We start from the raw sequence: 26,284 nt of genomic DNA, 5'->3' as shown, positions 1-26,284 counted from the left end.
CACTCTTCTGTCCCTCCCACTCTCCAACCCAGGCTTATGCTGACCACTCAGTGCACAGGGCCCTAAGGTGGGTACCTCCCTCTGCTCAGCAGAGGGGATTCGAGAGGAGCCATCACTCCCCCTGCCTCAGCAACTACTCCCTCTTGCACTCCAGGGGCCTCCTCTGACAGACTCACACACCCACAGGGCATCTACTTCCGTGCCCACACTCAGCCCTTCCTTCTTCACACACACTCACCAGGCCAAACTTTGCGCCTATTTTCATCTTGAAATCACCAAAGGGGAAAACAACAGCAAACATTAAACCACCCACTTTAAGTCTAGTTCATGCTAATGGTCTGATAGGAATCAATCCTGGCCAACAGCTGGGAGTTAGGCGTGGAAGCTCCGTTGCCTCAGACGTGTCAGGGAGCAGATGCTGTAGCTCAGCAGACCTTGCCCTGGTTTCTTTTTAAGACCACAGCCTGGCGGTGTGGGGGCTGGGGGCCCCATGACAGGAATTCACATGACATGACCTTGCTCAGCTGCCCTCCGGGGCCCTGGACAGACTGGGAGATGGCTGGCTAGCTGAAGGGTCTCCAGCCAGGCTTGGGCGGCCTTCCCCAGGGATGGCACCTCCCTGCTTGCAGCTTCAGCTCTTAGAAGCCACTGCTCCCCGGGTGGTCCCAGGCTCCATTCCTCACTCTTCCACTTCTGGCCTTGGTCAGCAGAGAACATGCAGCTGCCCAGGAGAGCTGCCTTTGAGGGACAGGGTTAGCGTGGGTGACAGGGAATAATTTAGCAGGAATGGATTCCTGTGTCTGGATGATGACTGATGATGACAATGACAATGATTATGACAATAGCAGCTACCATTTACTGAGAGCTTATTATGAGGCCAGGTACTGGGCTAAGCGTTTTTTTAGGTATTAACTCATTTAATACAACAGCCCGTGAACAGATGCCATCATCTCCCTATTTTACAAATGAACAAACTGACATCTAGAGAGTTAAACTATCTGCTCAAGGTCAAAAAGCTAGTAAGTGGCAGAGCAGGGATTTGAACCTTCGTGAGCTTGATTCCAAAGTCTGTGCTCTTACCAATAATATCAAGCAGCACAGGCGTGGTCCTGGATCTCAACAGTAAGCTCAGACCCAGCCTCAGTGCCTCGGCTTCTCCAGGCCTCCTGCAGGCCCACAGGGACCTGTTCAGTACAGACTGCTCTCTCCTGTAACCACACATCTCAAGATGATATTCCAACAGACTCTCTTGGCTGAAGGTGGTTAGTAGAGTGTGTGAGTGGGGAGGTGATACTTCGTCCTGGGAGGAGAAGATAGGGTGGGATGACAGGTGTTTTGACAGCATCTCTATGGAACTGGACCCTGTTCTGTTCATGAAGAATGATGTCTGAAGAAACAGCTCCCCTTTCCTCTCCCAATCAGCTTCAGTGACTCAGACTTGCAGTCTGGGGAGATGAGATCTCAGGATGGGGCCAGAGCTGCCACTACCCTAGAGGTCTCAGGGGTCTGCGGTGCAGTCACCACTCATCTGTCAACTCACAGGCCCTAGTGTCACAGGGTCCACTTCCAGAGAGGCCAAGGCCATGGGAAGGAGGCAGACTCTCTCTCCACGTTTATTCATGGGGTTAACCTGGACAGGAGTGAGTGGAGTACGATCCCCAGATGGTCTGTGGGGGACAATGCCCCTGCCTGCTCTGATCAAGGATACACAAAGTTATCACGAGGCTTGGACTGAGCCTGACTGAGGTCAAAAGATGGTCAGCGAGGCTTGTCTGAGGTTGGCTCAGCTCTCATAGCAAACGAGGAAGTGCAAGGTTATGAAATTACACAGACCAGGGTAAGTAGGGTTTCCCAGGGGCCACTGACATAAAGGAACCCAGGAGGCTCGTGGGAAAAGGAAGAAGTGGGCAGCTTGGCGTAGGTCACAACCTTTGTCTGGTCAATAAGCCTAAGAAGAAGGGAGAGAGTGTGACACAGCCAAGACCTGGGACCGAGAGCCGGTCTGTTCCTTGTGAGAGCGGAGGAGCCCCTCGCTGGCCTCACTGGATTTGGTACTGCAGGCTCCATGGGCCAGAGGGCATCTCCACGGCAATCCTGCAGAGCCACCTTGCTCACCTGCCACCGCCTGTCTCAGCCTTAAAGCATGGGTGAGAAAGCTGACCATGGCATCACCCCAACCACGCCTCCCACTCAGTGCCCAGGGCTCGGGTGGCACTGCCTCTGTTCCGCCTGAAGCCTGGACACCCTACGGCTTTAGCAACCCCGCTGTCTCCTCCCATAGTGACAGCTCATTCTTTCCTGTTACTCCCTGCCCAGGTTTCATCTGGAGAGTCTGGAATCATGGGCTCAGCTTTATCCCTGGAACCACCTCTATCCTGGAAGCTGAGCCCTGTGTCATCAGGGGTGGGGTGGGGTTCTCCAGCTATTCTAATGAAGCCCGTCCAAGACTTTGCTGCTGTGAAGACTCTGAACCAAAGGTGGCCACTTTATCACTGCTTCAGATCACAAACGACAGCTTCCAGCTGACATCTGGCTTCCCGGGCCTGGTGCTGATTTCATCCCTGCACCCCACCCTGCTCCACCAGGCACTTGAGACTGCTGCAGGCCAAATGACTCTGTTGGCCTACGGGTGACCTGGCCTCTGGCTAGAATTGCTTCCGTCCCTTCCTTGAGTCCCACGTTCCTTCCCACCTAAGTCCCCTCCGTCTTTAACACTGTGGGGTAAAAAGAAGGAAAGAGACAACCACCAGGCAAAGTGAGCTGTGTGTGCACACACATCCAGACAGTTACCCACACCCAAACACACAGCAGGGCAGCTGGCAGCGACAGTAAACGCATACATGCACTGACACCATCCCACACGCACATCTACTCAGAACCCCCAGACAGCAGGGCAGCTGGCAGCAGTGTTCCGCTTACACTGACACACAAACCAGCATGTACAGAACCACGGTGACCACCACCCCCAGAAAGATACATCCATGCATCCAAGGCAGGGCAGCTGCCAGTGGGGTCTGGCAGGGATGGGCACACAGGCTGGTGCGCGCACACACACAGTCTGGAGTGAAGCAAGGGCTACAGGAACAACCAAGGGCAAACAAACAAGAGGAGAATTCCTTAATCACATCAGGATGTGCAGGAGGGAGGGAGGGAGCCAGGGAGGGAGGGCAGGCGGGGAGGGGGTGATTTTCCACACAGGGCCAGCAATGTCAGCTCTTCCTGTACGTGTGCTGGAGGCTGCAGTTCAGGCCTGTGCTGCACTGAGCTCCGCACATCCATAAACTTGATCCTCAGCCTGAACCCTAACACCCCCCCACTCCCTTTCCTAAGCCTCCAGAGCTGCACATTATTAAACTCTTTCTTTCCCTCCCTTCTCCTCCAATGCAACATTAAAAAGAAGCATCTGGAACTCGTAGCAGAGTGAGATGGAGGCACTGGGGTGGGACTGGCAGGAAGGGGCACCAGCAGAGTGCAGTCTTGAGAAGCTGGCTGGTCACGTCAACAGCACCACTGCTCTGAGTGGTTATAAATAACCAGGGGTAGACGCCGAGCCCCGGGCAGAGCAGGGCAGGCAGGGGGATGGCCTTCCCTCGGCCACAGCGGGCTCTTCCCGCTTAGTACCTCATCTTCCAGTTGTTTTCCCTCTTGGCTTCCCATTTCCTTTCCCATGGTGTCTGGGACGGGTGCCACTGACACATATTTTCCACCCTTGAATGCCAGCAGAGGCTCTTCTTGTCCACAAAGGGCTTCCAGAAAATACTTCAGCACTGTGACCCTTTTGCAGTCGGCTGCAATAACCTACAGGGCAAGAGGGAGAGAAGAAAAACAGCATTTTCTGAAAGGGAAGATGAGAGACACTGCTTGCTGGCTAAGGGGCACAGGAGAAACGTGTCAACTGGGCAAGGGAGGCGGAGAGAGGGAGCAGGAGCATGTGCGCATGAGGTGGGGTTGAGGGCCGAGACCTGAAGGGAAAAAGTCACCGCCATGTCCCCCCAGGCCCTCTCTGAGGCAGCAGACAACCCCAGGACCAATGACAGGTGTCCTCTGGGGTTCTGCCTTTCTTTTACTAAAGTCCTGATATCAAAAAAGAATAAATTAAATTCTTCTAAGTTTGGTATCTGATAGAAGGAAGGGTGGAGGGCAGAACGCTTGCTTGCACGGAGCAGAGCTTTCTAGTGCCCTCACTGCAACTCTCCACTTGGCTCCCAGTTCCCCTCTCGCCAGGTTCCCAAAAGGAGAACATTCAGCCTGAGTGCAGAATGAATGATGAGGGCTTTCTTGGCTGTTTCATTTCAGCCAGATCATTTCGGGGTTCCTCTGACAGGTTCCTGCCCCACCTAAGAGCTTCTCGTGCTCAAGAGACTGGGGTCCGGCAGGAAACCGTTGTCAGGAGGAGGGAGACAGGCAAAGCAGGTGGGAGGGGTCTCACCACGCTCTGTTTCTCCAGAGGCTCAGGCCATCCTGCTCCCATGTGGCCACATCAGCACATAAGCCAATGCCGTCAGAGAAGCCGGGGCTGATTTAGCCGAAATGAAATTCAATATCTTGAGTAATCGTCAAATTTGTAAGTGTCTCAGATGAAGTTTCCACAGTCACCCTTGTCTGGGGTCTCTCTCTTGCGAGACCACACACGTGTGCCGGCACCTGCAAACCCACCTGCTCTGCACCTCCTCATGCCCTCTTCTTCATCCCCAGCCTCTGCGGTCCCCTCCTCCCTTCTCAGGGCGCTCACCAAGGGAGAAGAGGTTTGATCTGTATCTCACAAGTGGTGAGGGCCATTCCCAGAGGGAAATACTTCAGTGGCCAGATATGCCACAGGGTGGCAGACCCTCCACCATCACTGACTACCACATACTGGGTATCCCCCAGCCGCCCCCAGCCTCATGCTTTCCATCCCATCACGTGACAGGGACTTCCCTGGCTGTCTGACACAGTAAAGCACTAACATAGAGACTGTCTTTCATTGTCTGCTCATTGTTTCACAGGTGCATGTCATCACCCTCGCCTGGATAATAACTCCCCTGGTGGCAGAGACTACCTCTCATACTTCCCTGGCAAGGGTGCTAAAGTCAAATGGGGCACTCAGGAGGCTCACGGTAAGGACTGACAAGCACAGGGAAGCTTGGCTAGATACCAGAGGAAGGAGATAAGGCAGGCGTGACCCATGTCCTCTAGGACACCGTGGAAATGAGCACCACTCTGGCAGCTGGCTGGCCAAGCAACGTGCAGCACACAATGGTCAACCATGTGCTCCGTGACCCCATCCCTTGCCACCTCTCCCAGCCAAACCTACCACTCTCCCTGCCTACGAGTGGCCCTTGCTCACCCCACCAATGGCCTTGGTAGTAACAGAACATGAATCTAACGCTAAGTACCTCGACCACCTGAGAGGCTGACCTAAAAGGTGCTCAGCTACCTGGAAAAGGCTTATGGAAGGAGAACTGCCTTGAACCTGGGGTGCCCAGTCCTGGGCTTACCTCCTTGAAGGAGGAAAGAAGCCCTTGTTGGGCCAGGGCAAGTAACCATGGGTTCCATCGCGTGTATTCAAACATGTGATGAGGAAGGCTAGAAATACAGAAGCAGGGGCTAAAAGGCATTAAAGAACAGAGCTGAAATGAGTAATAGCCTGGCAGGCAGCACGCACAGTGGCCTCCCTGCATCCCCAGCCTCTCACTTGCAGAGGAAACTTCTGCATTTCCACAAGACTGCCAGTTTCCTCTCTGTGGTCTAATTTTAACCACCTTGTCGTTACAGTGTGTGTCAGCCACCTGACCCCTCTATGACCTCTGACCTTATGCCCCAGCTACTGCTTGCACTATGGAGAATTATGTAATGGGTCCAGGACTTTCCTTTTCGGTGTGAGGCTGCTGCCACTGAATGGAGTGGAGGTGGGGGTTAAGGGATGAGAGGAGGGCAGAGAAAAAGTTTACACTGGTCCTTGGCATCACCTGGATGGTGAGAGGTATGCTGGCACTCCTGCTGAGTGTGCAGCAGAATTCTGCCCAGGAGAGGAGAGTATGGGCGGTGTGTGCGCCGATAGGCAGGCAGGAGAATTCCCGCTGGGGTGGAGATGGGGCTGGATGGCATGCTGAATGGCTCGGGAGGAAAGTGTGATTCCTGGCCAAGAGGGAGAAAGGCCATATGTGTGGACGTGGGACTCCTGGAGATGGGGATTTCCAGGGCACAGCAGGACTCAGGGATGCAGACATCCTGAGCCTGCCCTCTGCACATCCTTAGAAGATCAGGGGGAATTGTCATTCGCATGGACACCAAAACAAAAAGGAGTGCCACTTCCCCCCACCATTTTAATGTCCACCCTATTTAGAAGGAACCTGGTTTCCTTGGGGATTCTGTCTGCTATAGCCATCAGTTCCTCCCAGAGGGCAAAGGAACTGCATGATTCTCAAAAGGGCTTTGATGGTGGGGGAGGGGGTCTCTGAGTTGGTGTTAAGAGGCCTGAAAAGAATTCTACCTGTTTGGAAAGAGAAAAGTCAGGCACTCAAGCCTTTTGGAAAAGTGTCCTCTCCTTTGCAATCCAACTAGAAGGGAGGACAGCCAAGGCTGTACAGTCTCCCTAGCTTTCGAAGTGCACTCTGAGTATGAGGAATGGGACTTGAGCTACTGAGGAGATGGGGGAACTGAGAGACAGAAAGTCTAGGGGTTGTCCAGGGGCACAGAGAAATCTTCTGTCTCCAGCCTGCTGGCCTGTCTGAAGCATTCTGCTTTCAGGTAGGAGGGGTCAGCAAGTGGGGTTGAATCCTCCTAGACAAAGCCTCTAGCACTTGAGTTAGGGAAGAAAAAAAGTTTAAATATGGTTAATAAGGGACATCACAAAGGAAGAAGCCCTTTAAGTCACCCACAAAGAGCCAACCCCAAGATGATCTTTGTTTGACCAAGGAGGATTTCCTGGTAGGAGAGGGGTTAAAGCTAGGCTCCCTGCTTGGAGAGGAAGGAGTCCAGATGAAGTCTATGACATAATCCCCACAATAGCTCTGTTCATGAGTACATTTTTCCATTCTATATCAATGAAAAACAGAGAATGTAAGTGGTATGCACATTGTAGCTCTGGGCAAACTCTAGAGTCTCTAGAGGAGAAAGAGCTGGGCAGGATAAGCCTCCTTCCTGGGCTGTTAACAGGTGGGGCTGGACTGGGGCTGGAGATGAGTAAAAGGGTTGCTGGCCAGGGAATACCCTGGGGAACCAGAGACCTGGCACCTTCTCAGCAGCAGTCACGCTCCTTCTGTAGGGACTCACTGAGTAGGAGACAGTCAGGAACTCCAAGGTTAATGGACAAACTGTCTCACACAAATCACTCCAGTAAGCTTTGAAAAGAAAACTGGGGCTCTGGGTCAGGCAAGAGCTGAGAGAAAGACACTCAGAGAAAGCCCCTTTCCCTTCCCCTGAAGACCATCTGAGGCAGCTTGCCCCACCAGTGGGAACTGAAACCTCTAGCTTCAGGGCCCCAGCTATCACTTGGATCAGGCCCACACGCAAAGAACTAGGCAGAAAGGAAAACTGAAAGTGAGATGTGGCAAGGCGATACAGGAGCATGTCTTGTCCCAGGCTCAGTTCCTTACACAGCGGTAACGTGAGCATGCACGGGTAAGTGGAGGCTGGAGCTCAGAGGAAAGCTAGGTCTTGAGGAAAGCAGGAAGAGATCTCTAGGACGAGAGAGAAGAGGGAAGGCCGACTGCGTTACAAGTCTGGGGTATCTTAGGTGGGTGGTGGATAAGCAAAGAATGGTGTTCTCTGAAAACACTGGTAAGTCTCCACAGCCACTTGGCAGGGAACCAGCCCAGCCTGGGCAGAGATGCCCAGGAAGGAACAGAAAAAGAGATCTAAGCTGTCTTATGGAAGGTGGCGGAGGGTGAGAGAGAGAAAAGGAACTGAGTATCAGGCACCACAGACGGATGTCGTCTGAACTACAAGACTTAACACCAGCCGTGGGGAAGGGAGAAAACCCCCGACCCAGCCAGGCAACAGGAGGAGCTGAACCAAGCCTATGCTCCAGGGAGTGAGGGACTCACTCCGTCTTTACTGGGTCCCTGTTTTCTTTAAACAGGCCTCCTGGAAGGCACAAGCACTATAGTGGCTGGTTAGATTTTACAAAATTTCTCTTTCTGAACTTTTGGTCTGAGGGAGTCAGAATTTAAACTTGCACTATCAGCCAGTTCTATTTTTTCTGGTCTTAAAAGGTCCTGCTTGCTACTGCTCCTCTGGTTACAGAGAAAAATCACACGGGTTTTCCCTACAAACTCAAGTTTACAGGTTGTTTTTCTTGTTTCTCTAAATGGAGCCAATTATTCTCACATTTGTTGAAACCTTCAATCAAACTTTATAGCTTGTTAATTTTACAGAAATGTCCTTAGAGCAAATAAGATGCAGACAGAAAAGTAAAGTCTTGCTGAGATTATTAAAAAACCTTAAAATAGCCCACAAATCCACTACGAAGGCTGGTAAAATACAGGCTGCTTGGCTGGCTTCTGAGGTCAATTAGCAATGGGTTAATTATCATATTTAATGAGCCAAGCCTACAGGATTGGCTACAAGAAACTGAACTCAGACTAAAGTGTTTTCACAAACTAGGAACCTCCAGTTATGCATGACTCGCCCTCACAGGAGACTGAAGGGTGGGTAGGAAATTTCTGTAGTGGCCAAGGGTGTTATCGCCTGAGGAGAGGTCTGCCAATGAAAGTTCAGACACAGGGAATCCTCTGGAGCTGGAGGACAGAGGAAATGGTTTATTCCCATTCCTAGGGGGAGGGGCGTCCAGGCAGGCTCCAGAGGCAGGAGGGAAGCTGGCCACAAGGATGCACAATCACTCTGAAGTCAGAGGCAGTAGCTTATGATGGGCAGACAGACACTCCCAGCCTAGCTGAATCAGAACAGATTGGTACTGAATTGCAAGAGAGGGTCACGGGTCAGAGGGGAAAGAAAGGAAGAACCTGGCAGGCGCCAAACGACAAAGTGGACAAGAAGCAGACGCATGCGTCCTTGTGCCAGACACAGATCCTGACAAGCCCCGGGCATCCTGTCCAAGGGAATCCACTCTGTCAGCAGGTCACTTGTTCTCCATCCCTGCAGCAGCAGGACCTCATTCCTACAGAAGGCAGCTAAGCACAGGCCTCTTCCTCAGTCCCTTTTGATTCCAATGTCCAGACCCTCCATCCCTAGTTGGAAGATGAAATGCTGACATCATTGGCCAACCCACCCAACAGCAGCCACACCATTCCATGCGTCTGGTCCCAAAGCTGTGATTTCTTAGCAGAGGCAATGTGGGCTGTTACCAAGCAGCTGGTAATGCACAGATGTCTGTTCAGAGTGGATGGCAGCCTGCTAGCCCCTCCCCAGAGCACCCCTACCTGTGTGTATGTGTGTGTGTTTGTGTGTGTGTGTCTGCGCATGCACACACTCACACTCTTTAGTTTCCTCAAGAGGGGTGGGTGGGAAATGTCAAATGGTTAGGTGGGAAGATTTGGTGGGATTAGGGGGGTGGAGGAGAGGCTACTTGATCAGTTTTACTGAAGATTCCGAAGGGTAGAAGTTTTGGCTACTGAGAGGGAGATTATGTTCACACTGGAAGGAGAGTCAGGAGAACAGAGGAGACGCAGAGCATACACTGGTGGTGAAAAGGTAATTACAGAAAGAAAAACATGTCCATTCTGGGAAGAGCGAAGTTGAGGCAATACGGGGTTCGGACAAGAGCCTGGCCTTCTTAGAGAGACCTAAATTCAAGTCTTAACTGCCACTTCGTAGCTGTGTGTCCTTAGACAAGTTACTTAATGTCTCTGAGCCTCAGCTCAAGTTGTTTAAAAGAGATAATGTATATCAAATATTTAGCAAGGTGCCTGGGCCTAGAAAGTGCTCAGTAAATGAGTGGCTGTTATGTTTTTTCTTCTTTGCTGCCTCACTCTGCTCAGAGGCAGGAGGGGTGCTTTGCCTACACCACTGAGATGTGTGGAAGGCAGACTCAGAGGTAAGGAAGGAAATGTGGGGCTGGCACACAGCCTCGGGCTGAGGGGAGAGGCCCTGGAATGCTCACCTGGCTGTTGAAGCTGCTGAAATAGTTTATTCTGAGTGAAGGTGTTATATGCAGGCTGCTGGGCAAATCACTTGGTGGAGGAAGGCCCAACCTCTCTGCAGCTGCCCCCTTCCTATTCTCTAAAAAGATTCCTGGACCTCAGCACAGGCATGCATGCATTCTACAGGACTCCAGAGGGGCCTCTAGGGCCTGGGCTTTAGGACGAGCATGGCACTAAATGCACACATCAGAAATAAGATCCTGTGGTGAACATTACAACTGCCTTGTCCATCCGGCCCCTTCACACAGGGGTGCGGGTGGCAGCTCTGCCTTTGTTAATGGTATCCTCCTTAAATGAGACCAGCTGGATCCTTGCTCCAGGTCTCTTAATATAAGAGAAACGATGAGAAAATCCCCAATGCGGCGTTTTCTACCCACCTGAATTTCCTGAGCTTGGATATTCGAAACAAAGCCAGAGCGGAGTCTGGTCTCTCCTGGGCACTGAACAGCTGGCTCTTCTTGAACTGCTCCCTCATGGAAAGAAACTATTTTTTTCTGGAGCTCTGAGCTCCGGCTGTACGAGCAAGGTGCGTTCTTAACAGTGCGCGTGTCGCAGAGAGCAAGCTATAGGCAGCAGTAGCTCGGGCTGCAGTCCAATCCGCTTCCCCTGCAGAGTGCTCTGAGAGCAGCCGCCGCACTGGCAGGGGCTGGGGCGGATGCTGGCACTGCCAACACAAGCCTTTCAGGTCTGGCTGGCTTCAGCTGGTCTGAAACCTGGAGCACAGGCGCTGGGGCCCTCACTTACTGAACCAGCAGGGGAGGCTACAAGCTCAGCCCCTGGGGAGGAAAGGCCTGAGTCTGTCTCAGTCTGCAAATATCCACATGCAGTCTGTTTTCACACTGCCGGTTAGCTCTGGGCCAGCACTGTATCGGGCTCTGGTCGCTCTGAGCCACTTTCTTAATTGCCATCCAGACAGCCAGGATCAGGAGGCTCCCCCAGGTCTGTGCACAGGCTCCCGTACCTAATTTGTTCCTAGTTTTATTTATTTTATGTACATATGGAAGAATGCTGAGACCTGCAGCATTCAACACATTTAGTCAACATTCAATTCAAGAAATATTTACTAAGTGCCTACTGTGTGTACCAGAGCCCATATTCGAGCAGGTGCATCAAAGATTCCCTGTATCAAGAGAGAAACACGCCACTCGCCCTTACCTACAGCACCCAGGAGAGCAGAATTCTCATTCCTCTTCTCTTCCGTCAAGAGAGGAGGAAGAGGCTGCCCAGGCAGAAGAAAAGCTCTTTGTGAGCCCAGGCACACTGCTCCTTTATTCCTTTTAGGTGGATGGGTCCCCAGGAAGTCAGGAGGGAGGAGTCCCCCTGGGCTCAGCCTTGCTACGAGATGAAATTCCAATTTCCCTCCATGCTCTCCATGACCTGTGCACGTCCTCCCCACTGTACATCACCACTCCCACTCCCTGCTTACTCCCTAACCCCCAACTCCAGGCCCAGGCAACCCTGCTCATTATTCCCTTGCGGGCCATTTGCCCTCTTGGCACCTCTGAGACTTTACAGATTATTCCCCCAACTGACAGGGCCTTCACCTTTATGCAATCAACTCATTCCTTCACCTTCAAGATTGATAAAAAGTCTTTCTTTTCAAGAAGTCTTTGTCCAGCCTGCGCACAGATTTTTCCCGAGGCCCTGCTATGTGACGGGGACCACGCTAGACATTTTGGGCACACAAGAGAGGAAAAGGCAGATGCAGTCTTGACTTTCAGGCCACAGACCGATTCAATAACCTGATACTAACTTCTTCCAAATTCCCAGTCATCCCTTCAGCACGTACAGGCTAGACCCACACTTTCTCCTCTTCTCCGACCTCATTAGCAGCCCTCAACACTTGTATCACTTAGATGCCACAAAGGGAGTTAGCAGTCACTCAGAGCCGCCCTAGAACCTCCTCTACAACATCTCCCAGTGATCCAACCCTTTCCTGAATATGTCAGGTGGAGAGGATTCAAGACCCCGGGGAAGCTTTTAAAACCATCATTACTTCATGTTTAAGAAACACAGAAATAATTTACTTAACTTAATTTACTTAACTACTTAACAGACTTTTTTTGTCATGTTAAGTTCCAGTCCTGACCATGCTGTATGAGGTGAGAGGTCTGATACTGTCTTCAATCTATAAGGGGGTTCATTTCCTAGTAGGGAACTGATTCCACTTTTGGACTTTTCTACTCAGTGGAAATGTCTATTCCTTTTAAGTCCAAACCTGCCTCCCAGTGCTTCTAATTCTGATCTCTGGGGCCACAAAAAACTCTAACCTGACTGGCCTCAAAAATTTTTTGGACGTTGGCTGTGTTATACCTTTTCTAGGCTAAACAGTCCCACTTCCTTCCACTGTTCCTCACTTCAAGTGTCTCCTCAACATCCTGCTTATTCTTGTGCTAAGACTTTCACTAAGACTAATGTGTCTCCTGGAGGGAGTGCCCGGGTGGGATCTGGCAGCGGAGAACAGTGCGGACCACCTCCTCCCCGTTTCGTTCTGGATACCTCAAGCCTACGAATAGGCCAAAACAGCATAGGTTTTGTTGTTCACCACTTTATCCTAAAGACACATTGTGAGCTTTTAATGAACAAATCCCCAAATTGTTTTCACATATGTGGCTAAAAAATATCTTGCCCTACTGGTGCAAGCCCTCCGCTAACTATTCCTTTCATAACATCCCTTCGCTGAGGTCTCCCCACGCTGTAAGAGCCCCGTCATTTAGTGCTGTGCTGCTGCTACTCGCTGTGTGCACCTGACCTCTGGGATAAAGTAGGACTTTACATTTATTCATATTTGATTTCATCTAATTATTTACTTCTTTCATTGTAGCCTACCAAGTTCTCTTAGGATCCTTCATTTGTCATCTGAGAATGTATTCTTGAGAATGGACTCTCAAGTTCATAACATCCATAAATCTGATCTGTTGACTGGTTTATGCTTCGCAATATCTTTCTCCCAGTAATTTGTCCTGTTGTCTCTCCTAAGACTCCTGAGGGCAGGCACTGTAATCTGTGTGTGTGTGTGTATTTAAAGAAAAATCGATCTGCGGCATTTCATATACACTATTGGTACTTGGACAACGTGGATGACTGACCATGGGAGGCTGACGACAGCCTTAGGACCTTAGGACAATTCTGGAGGATGTTGTGATCATGGAGGGGGCACCAGCCACACCGTGTACCATGACTCGTGCTCCATGTGTTGTGCAGCACCAGCATCCTGGACAGACTCAGAGATGCTCCTTTCTGCTTTGGGCGGTGCTCCCCATGGAGGCTCAAGGCTCAAAAAGGGGCAGGTGTTCTCTTCTGACAGGCTGCCTACAGAGTTTCTGGTTTGAAATAAGATACCACACAAGAAGCCAAGCTCTGGGCATGTCCTGCTTTGTCTTGACTACAGGCTGTTGCCCCAGGGCAAGGTATAACACAGCTCAGCAAGAGGTGAGACTCATGCTCCTCAAAGTACTGATGTCATGCTCTGAGGAAAAATTGCGCCCATATCTCAAGAATCTCCACAGCATATTAAAAACATGGTAAAGAGAAATTCTCTGAGATTAGGGCTGAGCTAAGAGGCCACTCTAAGTTGCATTTTCAGGTCCAACATCTAGAGCCCTGAGTCTCAAGTGTGGCCCACACCTTATGGCTGAAGATGAAACAAGCTTTGCTAACTAAAGTTAACTAACTTAAGTCTATTTATAGTTTGATAAGGTATAAGTAAGGCAAATGCCTGGCACATAGAAGAAGTTCAATAAATATCAGTTCCCTTTTCTTCACCTCTGGGCACTAAAAAGCATTTAAAAAACCACCTGCATCAGAATCACACAGTGAGCCTGTTAAAAAGGCAGATTCTTGGACACCAATTGGATTAAATAAGTTAGTATTTCTGGGGATAGGGCCTCAGAATGTGTACTTTAAGCCAGTGTTCCAGGTACTTAAGAACACTGAAGTAGGAGAATCGCTGCGTTTAAGGCTGGAAGACTAAGTGAAGGTGGTCTCAAGTTTAGTCCACTCTTCAAATGCAACTCTACTTTAGCTACGGTACCAAAAAATGCGTTACACTTTTTCATGGCAATTTTGCAATCTAGAAATCCTCAGCACCTCAGCATGAAGCAGTTACCATTACATTCGGATAATGGTAACAGAGATGAAAAAACGGAAACTCGAGTAAGTTAAATGAGATTTGAAGCCAGATGCACTGACTTCCTAGGCCAATGTTCTTGCCACCTCACCAGAGCCACTTCCTGTGATAGCACCACCAGGGCCTCCGAGGCACAACAACAAAACCCACCGCGTGCCTCACTACCCTCACAGCCCCAGCCAACACCCAGGGAGCGGCCACTCCGGGCCAGGCCCTGGGCCAAGGGCTTACATGTGCCACCTCATCTAATCGCCACATCAGTCCCATGAGATAGGTGCTGTCACTATCTCAAGTTTACAGATGAGGAAATCAAGGCACAGAGAAGTTAAGTAACTTGCTCAAGGTCAGGCAGCTGGTAAGCGGAGGAGCTGGAAAGTGCCTCTGCTCTTAATCAGTGTTTCAGCTGCCCTTAGCGCTCCATGAGTCCAGAGCATCTGCCTGTGCTCTGGGCAGATACTCTCATGATCTCCACACAGGAAAAGAGCTGATCAACTACAGAAATTCAAAGGCGGCAGCCTTTTGCTGCTGATCTTGTAAAGACTGAACTCTTTCTGGGCTTGGTGCACTTCTCTGGGGCAGCTGACATGCCATGGGTTTGGGGAAAGCAGGGTCTGGAGGGAAGGTTCACTTCATGCTCTCCTGTGTGATCTTGGGCAAGTTACTGAAACTTGTTTGCAAAATGCAGATGATTCTGAAGGTCTCTTTCCATCTTTAAAGGTTTCTATGGCTCTGAGCAGTCCTCTTGGAAAGGAGGAGAGGAAGGACGGTTCGGCCACTGACCTTGATGCTGGAGCTAATAAGCTCTGTCACAGGGGACAGTGCCGAGAGCTGGGCTTGGCCTTTTTGGAAGGAAGGGCTGAAGATTCAGAATTTGAACTAATAGTGAGAGGCTGGAGATAAATCCTGATGGAAAAAGGTGGTATACGTTCTTCTCATATGATAAGCCACTCAGGAAGACTTGGAGGGTTTTATGGAATCATTAGCAAAGAGATCCCCTCTGGCCAAAGAGCAGAGGAAGAAACAGCAGACCAGTTTATAAAGCTCCAGAGCGGAAAATTTCTGTTGGTGTCCAAACTAAGTTTCTGGCTTTCTGTGAGGTTTGGAAAGACTTATACTGATGTTTTAATCACCTGTTTAGTGTTCTGAAGTCTCTTGTCAGCGGCCTCACTGAGCCTGCTCCAGCAGGCGGTGGAAGCTGCTGGCTCACGCACTGTGCTCTTTCTGTGAGCCGTTTCTTTCCCATGGCCATCTCTGACACCTTGTAGCTCCTCCCGGGCCACTTGGACGGTAGAAGCCAAACCTGTGTGCCCTGTAGGAGGCTGAGGACATGCTTTCTGGCTAATTCTTCTCACCAGATCTGAAGCCAGGAAGGGCCTCTTAAGAAACACCAAGGTGCAAAAACATAAGGAGTGATCTCTGGAGATCAGTCTGCCAGCAACGCCTCTGGAGGCACACAGAGGAAACAGGCCTGCCTTCTAGGAGAACCATCATCCAGACATTCTAAAGCCCTTGGGTGCTGATCATGAAACAAGTTCTCACAAGTGAAAAAGAAAACTGAACAAACTCAGAGCAGGGCACATTCTAGAAGCAAAAGCTCATGAGCATGCAAGCAGCCCACTGAGGAGGGTCAGGGTAGTGGCAAGGAGAGTGAGTCAGCATTTTACTTCTGTAGTTTTCATGGGCCACAGCTTCTCAGTAGCTGCAATATCCCATTTCACTGGGAAAGCTGTGGTGGAGATGGAGTGGTGGCTGACAGTTGCTTATGTTATTTCATTTGATTATCATAGTGATCCTATGAGATAGAAAGAGAAAGAAGAAACTGAAGCTCAGACAAAACACATCCAGTAAGTGGTAAAGCCGGGATTTGAACCCAGCTTTGTCTTACTCCAAAGCCTGTGCTCAGTGCATTACTCATCGTAGCCTCTTGGGAAGTAATGGTACTTCTGGAGAAAGGGACCTACGGGACCTACTTCAAGTCCTTTTCACTAAAGGACATACCCCCAGGCTCAGCAGCAGCCCAAAGGCCTGCCCCCAGGACAAAATAAATAGTTTTGATGAATTTGTACTTACATGCACGTGAACCAAATGGGTGCTTGGCTAAGCTACAGGCAAGAACAGAGATACTGAAATTAAAAACTTTTCAGAGTATCTGCCTTAAAAGGAGTTTTATCATCATGTTCATTTCCCTGGACACAGCATGGGTAAGATCTCAGATGGTCAGCTGATGACCTGAATGAATATGGGTAACTAGTCACTACTGGATGCCAAGTTAAGACCTACGCATGAGTTTCCCCAGAAAGTTCTCTGCACTACACAGTCTTGGACTCTGGATGGACAGTAAGGAGAAAAGTCCGTAAGAGAGCATGGGAGCAAGACAAAGGAAATCAAAGCTCCCTCCTTCCATCTGGCACCCAAAGGCTCCACAAATCCATCAATCCAAGAAACTTTTAAGTGCAAGCAACTGGGTGTACTGTTCATCTGGCAACCCCTGATCTTGGAGCGACATATGAAAGGGAGAGAAGAGAAAGAACAGTAGTTTCCTTCTTGGTAGAAAGACCAGGCTGGGGGAGGAGATGCTGATTTCTGACTGAGTTCTTAGGGAGTACTTCCCTGCCACAGAATTTTCTCTTTCCTTCTTTTCTGCTCTTTCCAGGGGAAGCATCTACAACTGTCTGCTCTCTCCGGCTAAGAGTTAACTTCCCTCTGTCTGGCCAGACCACTCCACACACGCCGTTGTTCCCTGCCCCGCTATACCACGTTCAAGCAGGTAAGCCGCCAACATGGCTTTTAATGAAAGAAGGGAGGGGGTCTCTCAAGGGAACTCCACTTACTGAGGGAAAAGAGACTCATACAGCAGCAAATGGCACATACCACCCTTCCTCAGTGACCTCAGAGGAATCTACTTATAAAGGCTGCAGGGCAGAGGGAGAAAGAAGGGAAAGGGAGGGAGACCATGACCAGAGAGGTCTTGAATCCCACAGGAATAACTGTGAGGACAAGGAAAAGGCCATCTTGTCACGAGGACAAAATTACCCAGACCCATCTGATTATGACAGAGGGAAGGAGGGTGCTAGGATAACGACTGGGGGCAAAAGCTTACAGACCACTACATACATGCGGAAGTGCAGGAGAAAAGTGCTCCAAAGCTGATGACAAGGCAGACAGGAAACTTACATGTCCTTGCTGACAGTAAAAAAAGAGTGAAACTCTGGGTCTTCTCTCATCTGCAGGACTTCTAATAGGTGTCTGAAGTTCACCCTCTTCCCAAAGATGTGCTGACAGCTGGGAATACTGCCCTTCAGGTCAGGCAGAGCAGGGATCTAGACCTCTCCAGGAGTTCACAAAGAGGTTCAGTAAGGACTCAAACCACTGTCCAAAACACAAATGGGACTGCCATTTCCTGTTGGGTTTCCATGCTGTAAAAAAGTGGAGGAGAAATGCCAACTACAGAGTGCTCTGTCTCCTGTGGAAAATGGAGTATGCAATGTATCCGGCTCCAGGTTCTGACTTGTAAATCTAAGTGAGAACTAGTTGCTAGCTGCTAGAGGATTATAGTGTTAAAGAGACATTCCACCACCCAACCTGCCAGCCTTTCTGCTCACTGTCCGTGGACTTCTAGGGAGCTGATGACAAAGCTGTCTTGGGCCTCCGTAGGAAGGCGGCCTCCGGCTTTGGCAGCTCCTTCTGGACCCCAGTTCACTGTCCTGTGTTCTTAAACAGCTTTGATGGAACAAGCCATCTGTGAGGGTTATTTAGCTTGGAACTGGAAGAGGGTGAGGATGTGGAAAAAATAAACCGAGCAGCCAAAGGATGGGGCCAGAGAGAGAGAGAAGGCAGGTGGCATGTTCGTTGGACTATGTGCCAGGGCTGAGAGGACGGTGGGACTGCAGAAAGAAATGGTGCTGAAAGGAGACCAGCCTGGGAAGTGCTGGATTGCCCAGAACAGCATGATCTTATTTCCAAAGTGGAGTTTTGTTATTCTCCTTCAAGGGCTCGCAAATCCTCACTTGCGAGTGTCCATTATAGGAGAATCTTGGGATAATATAACTGTAAGCACACCTGCTTCGCCTTCTAAAAAACTACCTGCATTCTGTCTAATTTCTTGCTGCCTGCATCTTAGTCTAAAATGTAAGTCTAACAGTTTTTGGCAAGAGCTGAAAGGGTAGAAAAGGGAGATGGTGGAGGATCTGAGGGAATCCTTATGATTCATAGAAAACAGCAACAGAAACTGCAGGGTGATCTGCCGGAAGCTATACAGGAATCTGGTGCAGGACTGGATGGTACCTGGTTATTTGTTTTTTGGAGTTTTCTTAACTGCTCCCTCCACTCACTAAGAAGAACATAACTGAGAGAGGCTTATTTTTAAAATCTAGGCATTTTCACTTATGATATCGCATGTCATCTTTACTGAAATCTTAGGAAGGGACTACTCTCATCCGCATTTAACCAAGAGTAAATTCAAGCCCAGACAGAATAAATAACTTATATGGAGTTTTCTTGTGACTAGAACAGAGTAGAATGAAGACTATGACTTTTAACTAGGTTTTTCTGCAGGTCGTTCTGGCAAAATGGCATTAGCATTGATGGCATCTCATCTGATCCATTCCTGATCACCAAGCCTGTGCACTAAGTATATCCTCACAGGATTTGAAAAAGAGACCAAAGCTGCTGCTAGAGTATATTTCTGATTCTTTACCAAAATCTTTCCAAGTCATTAAACTAAGAACAGGCTTAGGGACAGCAAGCCAGCAACTCTGAATGCTGTTTACTCTACTTCTGAAGCACACATGTAGAAAGACATACAAACAATTTAAAACTACTCAGTATAGCTTCAGTGCTTCACACTGATAAGACGGACAGAATTTCTGTACCAGTCTGCACTATGGAAACCTATATACAGCTCAAACTTTAAAAAAAAATTGACAACATAGAGCTAAAACTGAATCCTGTCACTGAATTCTTTTATTGAGACTAAAGCCATTTCTGCTGCTGACAAAGTAGAAAAGAAGTTCAATGAGAGCACCTCTTTGAGGAGACACTGAAGTCGTGGTGGCACCTGGGCTTCAAGCACCAGGCCAAACCGAGATTAAACACGAGGCATGTGATAAAAAACAAACAAACATACAAGAAACTATTTTGTTCAGGGGACTGTGCCAGGGATTAAAAGGACCTAATTTTTGTATTTCAGGAGCTTATAAGTGTAACCCAATGAGCATTGAGAAGCATCAGTAAGTTTCTGTATAGGAGAGCTGGGGATACAAACAAACAAACAAACAAACAGCTAGAAAGGCTGAATTTTTAGAAACAAAATCTTCCCGCCTCAGGTTTCTATAACCTGTTTCCCAGCCCTATTGTCAGTTTCTGGTGTGGCCCACAGAGGTATTTATGCATATACTGCCATATATGATTAACTATGGACCGATACCTTTTATAAATATATTTATATATACGGTGATACACATTATCATTTAAAAAAAAACTTAACCACATATCTTAGAGATCATCAACATCATTTGTGAAGCGCATTTTATATCAAATGCTAAAGATCATCAATAGTAAGGTTCTGGAACAGATCCAGAAAACTGACCATGTTTGTTGCAACAGAATTCCTGTGTTGGGATGACTGCAAGAGCCAGCAAAGAAAAGCAGACAGGAGAAAAACTAGTCAAGTCCATCAGTCACTAGCACGTCCAACAGGCCTGGGAATGGTCAGCAACAACAGACCCTCCATCAGGCAGGGCCTCACAGGACAACAGTCTGGGCAATGAGGATGCATTTACAGATCAGAAAAGAATGTGAAAAGTACACGTATGTGCTCCAGTCTGCATGCTGTCACATCAGAACAATCAACATCAGGAGGGTCTTCAACAAATCTGAAGGCCAGAAACAAACACTACAACACTTTCTAATGTGAAAATTAAACTATGTAAATTCCATCTCTACATGTAACCCAGGTGTTACAGGAAGAGGTGCCTTGGACATCTGAAGGCTTGGGCACTGTCTGCAAGTGCCAGTCTCCCTGTCAGGGACCATATGTAGATAACTAGAACAGTAGGATATTTGAGGTTCAGGATATTCAGGCTGATCTCACAGTCTGAGGTTCTGCCATGTGACGGTGCCCTATTTCAGGCGGCACGGTATAATTACTCTTTACTCCTTAGACTGTAGTCCCTGAAACATTTTAAAGTATTCTACTGGACTCAATCAATAAATATTTATTAAGCATCTGCTATGCGTGGTTGGGTTTATTTCAGACATGAGGGATACAGCAGGCAATAAAATGATGTTCCTGTTGTCATGAAGCTTAACATTCTTGTGAGATTGAGAAACAGGCAAATAATACAGGACAAGTAGTGGGAAGTACTAGGAAAAAATAAAGTAGGATAAGAGGGACAGAGCGTAACAGGTTTGGGGAGAGTACTGCTGTTTAATCTGAGATGGACATAAAAAATGCCATCTGATCAGATGTGAAGAGTGAGCTACAGAGTAGAGAGAGCCTTACCTTCTGGGTACCTTCTTGGTAGGTAACCAGAGTGCCAGGGAACCCCTTCTCTCCTAACAAGGGCCTGCTAGCCACACAGTGTGAAGGAAGGGGAATGGGCTCTTCTAGCCCAGCCGGGTGAAAGGAGAGGCCTTTGAGAGTGTATGTAGCCTGCACGCCTTCCATGCAGTTTCTGGACAGCTTCCATCACAGATGAGAGTTTTATGTTGAATTTTAAGTTGACCACAAATATTTAACTTCCCTGGGCCACAAATGCAGTATCTTCTCTGTGGTTTAGCTGGCACCAAGAACATATTTACGAATCTCTATATGTCTGCCTGTTATTTAAATTTCTTATAGAAATGCCAAGGTCTTTAGTGACTTATCCCCTCCCATTCCGTATAAGTAGGTCTGAACCCTGACTGGGTCTAATTCTTGGAGAAAGGAGCTATCTTTACAACTGAAGCTTAGGGTCTTCCTAGTTAAATCTCCTACTACTTCTTTCCTCTTCAAAAAATATTACCGGAGGATCTGTTCCAAGTTCTTATATTTGAATTACAATGTAAAAATGTAAAAACTTCTGTGCTTTTTCCATCAGAGAATAAAGAATAAAACTCAGAAAATCTACACACTTTAGCTACCTTAGAAAGCAAAACAGACCCAAAAAAAGCCAGGTGTAAAGAGTCCCAAACTTCTAAATGTGTACTCTTATTTACTTACCAGTTCCTGAGAGGCAGCACTAGAGTTACAAAGAATGTAGGAAACAGTCCCTGCTCCCCAGCTGGGTCTTCAACAAGCTGGCTTGGGAAAGGGCTCTGGCTCCACCAGAGCACAAAATTTTGGGTCATCCCAAATCCCAGGGTCAGTTTTTCTTATCCAGCTGGCAAGAAAGCCATGCAGCATTTTTATCAAATAAAGGCATACAAGCAGATGGTCTGTAACTCATGAGTTTCCAAACAATCCCTCCTACCTCATTCTAGGTATCTGTCATTGTCTTCATCCTCCTCAGTGCAGCTTACAGGGCTTTTGGGCTACAGTCTACTGGGCTACCTCAGGCTGTTGGGGTGGGGAGATACCAAGCTGCAAAGCTGAGACCCAACACAGAAAGACCAACGTTCACCTTAGAAAAATGAATAACGACTTTCGAAGTATTCAACTTGGAAGGCTAGAAATGCATTAAAAAAAAAAAAAAAAACTAGCACTGATTTGTAATTACAATGGAGTTAAGTACATGCTTTTAGCTATTTTGTCCACCCTTTCAGTTTTCCACTGAAGTGACTGAAAAAGAAAGAAAGAAAGAAAGAAAGAAAGAAAGAAAGAAAGAAAGAAAGAAAGAAAGAAAGAAAGAAAGGAAGGAAGGAAGGAAGGAAGGAAGGAAGGAAGGAAGGAAGGAAAGAGAAAGCAAGCATGTATCAGTACTAGGCAACCACATACCAGAAACTACGAAGAATTTTCTGCTAGACAAACTGCAGATGGGACTGGAATGAGGAAAAGAACAACTGATGTCCAACCCCCTCTGCCTGCCTGATGAGTATGTAATGAGACCCCAGCAGCAGCAGCCCAGTGATGCCCTTCTCCTGGAGCAATAAGGCCAAAACCCAAGGTGGATTCTGGCACATGTGGAAGGGCACACCTGGATCCTACCAAGGTATCATAAGAAACTTAGCAGCTGCTGGCTTACAACTGGTGTGGGTGGCCACATGAGGCAGGAGGAAGACAAAGCTGAGGCTGGCTTCATAAAGAGACAAGAAACCCCAGAATAAGAACACTAGGTTGTCTACTACAGCAAACAGAGGGTTGAGCTCCTTGCCATGACTATCTCTAGATTCAGCTTCCTTTCTACACTCCTTTAGGAGAGTTTAAGGCCAGCAGTGTAAATCAAATGTCCCTCTTTTCCTTTTATCTGCACCTGAAAATCTTAACAGACACTCAGCTAAGATCTCAATATGAAAAAGTATAGACTGCCCAAAAAAAGATGGAAATAAAAAATCACCTAACATATGAAGAGGTATTAAACTGATCAGAAGGATACTGATCTAAGGAAAAAATAAACTAGCTCTCTGAAACAGTGTGAAAATTTTGGAAACTTTAATTTAGTACTCAACAATAATGCCACAAGGACAGATAAACAGACCATTTGAGCAGAACAGAAAGTCTAGAAATAGACCCAAACATATATAAGCACTTGGCTTACAACAAGACATCATTGCAGATCAGTGGGGAAAGCTGATCTTTCAATACATGGTGCTCAATCAATGGGATATCTGTATGGAAAAAAACTGACCTTGCCTGTACTTCATGCCATAAACAAAACCTAATTTGAGATGGACTACAGACTTAACTGTGAAAGGTAAAATAATATAACTTCTAGAAGAAAAAACAGAGTATTTTCATGATCTTGGAGTAGGCAAATATTTCTTAATATAGGACACAAAAAGCACTAACCATTAAAGTAAAAAAATGATAAATGTGACTTCATTAAAATTACGAACTTGTGTTCATCAAAAGACACCATTAAAAGTGAACACATGAGCTAAGACTGAGAGAAGATATTTTCAATACATACATGTATACCTAGCACAGGACATATACTCAGAATATTAAAAAAAAATATTCTATAAATCAGTAAGAAAGAGATAAGCTACCCAAGGGAAAAATAGACACAAGTCAGGAAAAGGCATTCCACAGAAGAGGATATCCAAGTGACCAAAAGCAGAAGAAAAGGTACTCAACATTATTCACCAACGAAATGCAAATCAAAATCACAATGAGATACTTCTACACACCCACCAGAGTGACTACAATGAAAACCAAAACCAAAATTAAAACCAACAGTTGGCAAAGATGTGGAACAACTGAAGTTCTCACATATTGCAGATGGTCATGTATACTGGCACAACTACCTTAGAAATCCATTTGGCAGTGTTTACTGAAGTTAAACATATATCTACCTTATGACCTAACAATCCCATTCCTAGGTATGTATCAAAGAGAAATAGAGCATATGTCCACCAAAAGACATATATAAAAAACCCATTGGAAGCTTTATTCGTAACAGACAAGACTGGTAAAAGAAAAAAACTTCCATCAATAGTTAAAAAAAAAAGTGCTATATTTATACAACAAAATACTACACAGCAATCATGAAGAATGAACTACTCTTACATATAACAACATGAATAAATCTCTCATAGATTGTATTGAATAAAAGAAGCCAGATACAAAGGGTATGTAGCATATGATTCCATTTACATGCAGTTCAAAAACAGGCAAAACTAACTGGTAGTGAACGAGGTCAGAAAAACTGTTACCTGTGTGAGGGAGAGTATTAATGAGGGCATATAAAGGAGCCGGCTGGGGTGCGAGAAATATTTTGTATCTTGATCTGGGTGGCAGTTAGCATGAACATAACCATATGTAAAAATGTACTGAGTTTAAACTTAAAAGTAGTACATATTAATGACTGGGACACTGTGCTATACACCAGAAACTGGCACACTGTAATTGACTGTACTTCAACTTAAAAAAAAGTAGTGCACATTACTTTAAGAAGGTTAAACTTCAGTAAAAAAGAAAAGTAGAAAAGCAGAATGAAAACAAAAACACCCCACCACGTAGTAAACTTCATTTCAATCCAGATTAGGCAGTCATATCAAAAATGATCAGGAAAAACTGCATAAGGCTGTAAGCAACAGAAAACAGTAACAGAAAACTGAATTAGTGAGATGGATGACTTGGTTGAGCCTCTTCTACAACACAGAAGGACAAACAGGCATGAAAATAATGGGGATGGGGGGTATAGACATGTGGAGCGAGAACCCTAATCTTTAAAAGCTATTCCAGAGAGATAAAGACTGATAGGACAAGAGTAATAATTTTTAAAACATGAGAAAGGAAGGGGGGGGGGGGAAGGACAAGGAAACTTTCCTGAGTAAAAGAGAGATTTAAAGCCTGAGTATTCAAAGGACATGCTAAGAAACTTAATAATAAGAGACACTTTCATTAGAGATGGCCTCCCCAAAAACGGGTTTTGAAGGATTTGTTTTATTTTTATTTTTTTCAATGAGCCTGAGGCTTCATTTGTATTCAATGAGAAGGGGTGTTGTGATCAAGTAGCAATGCTGTCTTTGGCACAGAATGAAAGTACACCTATCAGACATTCGCCATCCCTGACCCAGGTTCAGTCTTTAATTTCCAAGGATAATGAGAAAAAATAATCCTGTAAGCATTAAAACAGTCAAACAAAAACAACAACAGCAACAACAAAAACCCACACACAGATCTGAATGGCCTCAGACTTTTCTGCCCCAAAACTGCCCCATCATGTAGAAGGGCAAAAGAAAGGCATTCTCAGATAAACTAAGACTCAGAAAGATAAGAAACAATTTTCCTTCAGAAAAAATATTACTTAAATATGTATCCCAGTATAACAAGATATCAGTAAAAAGAAAAATCAAAAGCATTGTTTAAAAGAAAAAATCAAGAACATCTTCAACAAATAAACGGCATTTTAAAAAGGGGAGGTGGGGAAACTGTTATACATTAAAAGACCCTTAAGAGACATATCAACCAAACACAAAGTATGGAGCTTGCTTATATTTTAATTCTGACAAACCCATTGTGAAATGACGTTTTTGAGATAATCTGGAGAATCTGAAAATGGACTATATGATATTAACAGATTATTAAATTTGATATGTATAACGTTTTGGAGGTTATGCTAGGGAAAAAAGCCTTACCAGTTAGAGGTATCTACTGAAGTATTTTCAGTTAAGATGAATGGAATATGATTTAAAACCTCCAAGAACAAAATTTGGCAGGGAGACAAAGATAATGATTGAAAAAAATATTGGCAAAATGTTGATAACTGCTTCAGTTACACAGTGATTCATTTATACTATTCTCTTTACTTTTCTTTTATGTTTGAAAGTTTCAACAGTAAAAAGTAAAAACAACAACAAAAAAACCCCAAAACAACAACAAAAAACAAACAAATAAAACCCAGGAACATAAAATAGATAAAACTGTATTAAAAAACAAATGGCATAAAGCAAAAAGAGTAAAAGACATTTAATTCTATTTAAGTGATGTTAATAGGATTCTGATATAATGCAAATGTCAAAAAGTAGTCATCAGAGGAAAGATACACAATGTATACATAATGTATATACACTGTAAAAACATTTAATGATAACAGGGTTGGGAGTATATAGTGGTTAATCTGGATACTACAGCATGGGTTTGAATTACTGGATATATGAGCTTAGGTAAAAAGTTTAATCTTTCTGGGTCTCATTTTCTTCATCTATAAGATAGAGATAATGACAGTACTAACCTCCAGGTAAAGTTGCTGGGCAGGTTAAACACTGGCCCACTGTAAGTCTTTAATAAATACCCACTACTATCTAAAATCTCATTGATACATATAAAAACTAGGAAATGGAGGAGTGGTAAGGAGTGGCACAGGAGGTGGTGCATGTACTTCTGGGGAGGTGTGGCAGAAACCACTAATTGTTTCCCATTATCTGCTCTTCTCTTCCCTTGTAACAGAACTCTTGATTTTTAGCTGTGCATATGATCTACCTAGAATAA

The 26,284-nt window shown here is 46.5% G+C and overlaps 1 protein-coding gene and 1 long non-coding RNA gene across 4 annotated transcripts in view; one reads left to right on the top strand and one right to left on the bottom strand.

Moving 5' to 3' along the window:
- SMG6 (SMG6 nonsense mediated mRNA decay factor) overlaps window positions 1-26,284 on the bottom strand; it is a 191,333-nt gene that overhangs the window by 18,975 nt on the left and 146,074 nt on the right. For all 3 annotated transcript variants that reach the window (XM_032457457.1, XM_032457456.1, XM_032457454.1), the window contains one exon: window positions 3,622-3,798. In XM_032457457.1, coding sequence (XP_032313348.1) covers window positions 3,622-3,798 — 177 coding nt within the window. The remainder of the gene's footprint in view (window positions 1-3,621; window positions 3,799-26,284) is intronic.
- LOC116656788 lies at window positions 4,427-25,064 on the top strand. The gene is made up of 4 exons (XR_004311744.1): window positions 4,427-4,437; window positions 16,562-16,564; window positions 21,221-21,225; window positions 24,973-25,064. It is a non-coding gene; the product is annotated as an uncharacterized LOC116656788 (long non-coding RNA).

This window comes from Camelus ferus, chromosome 16 (genome assembly GCF_009834535.1).
Source record: "Camelus ferus isolate YT-003-E chromosome 16, BCGSAC_Cfer_1.0, whole genome shotgun sequence".
NCBI classification, from domain to species: domain Eukaryota; kingdom Metazoa; phylum Chordata; class Mammalia; order Artiodactyla; family Camelidae; genus Camelus; species Camelus ferus.
Note: the sequence above shows the minus strand (reverse complement) of the source record. Positions and strands in the feature narration are given on the sequence as shown.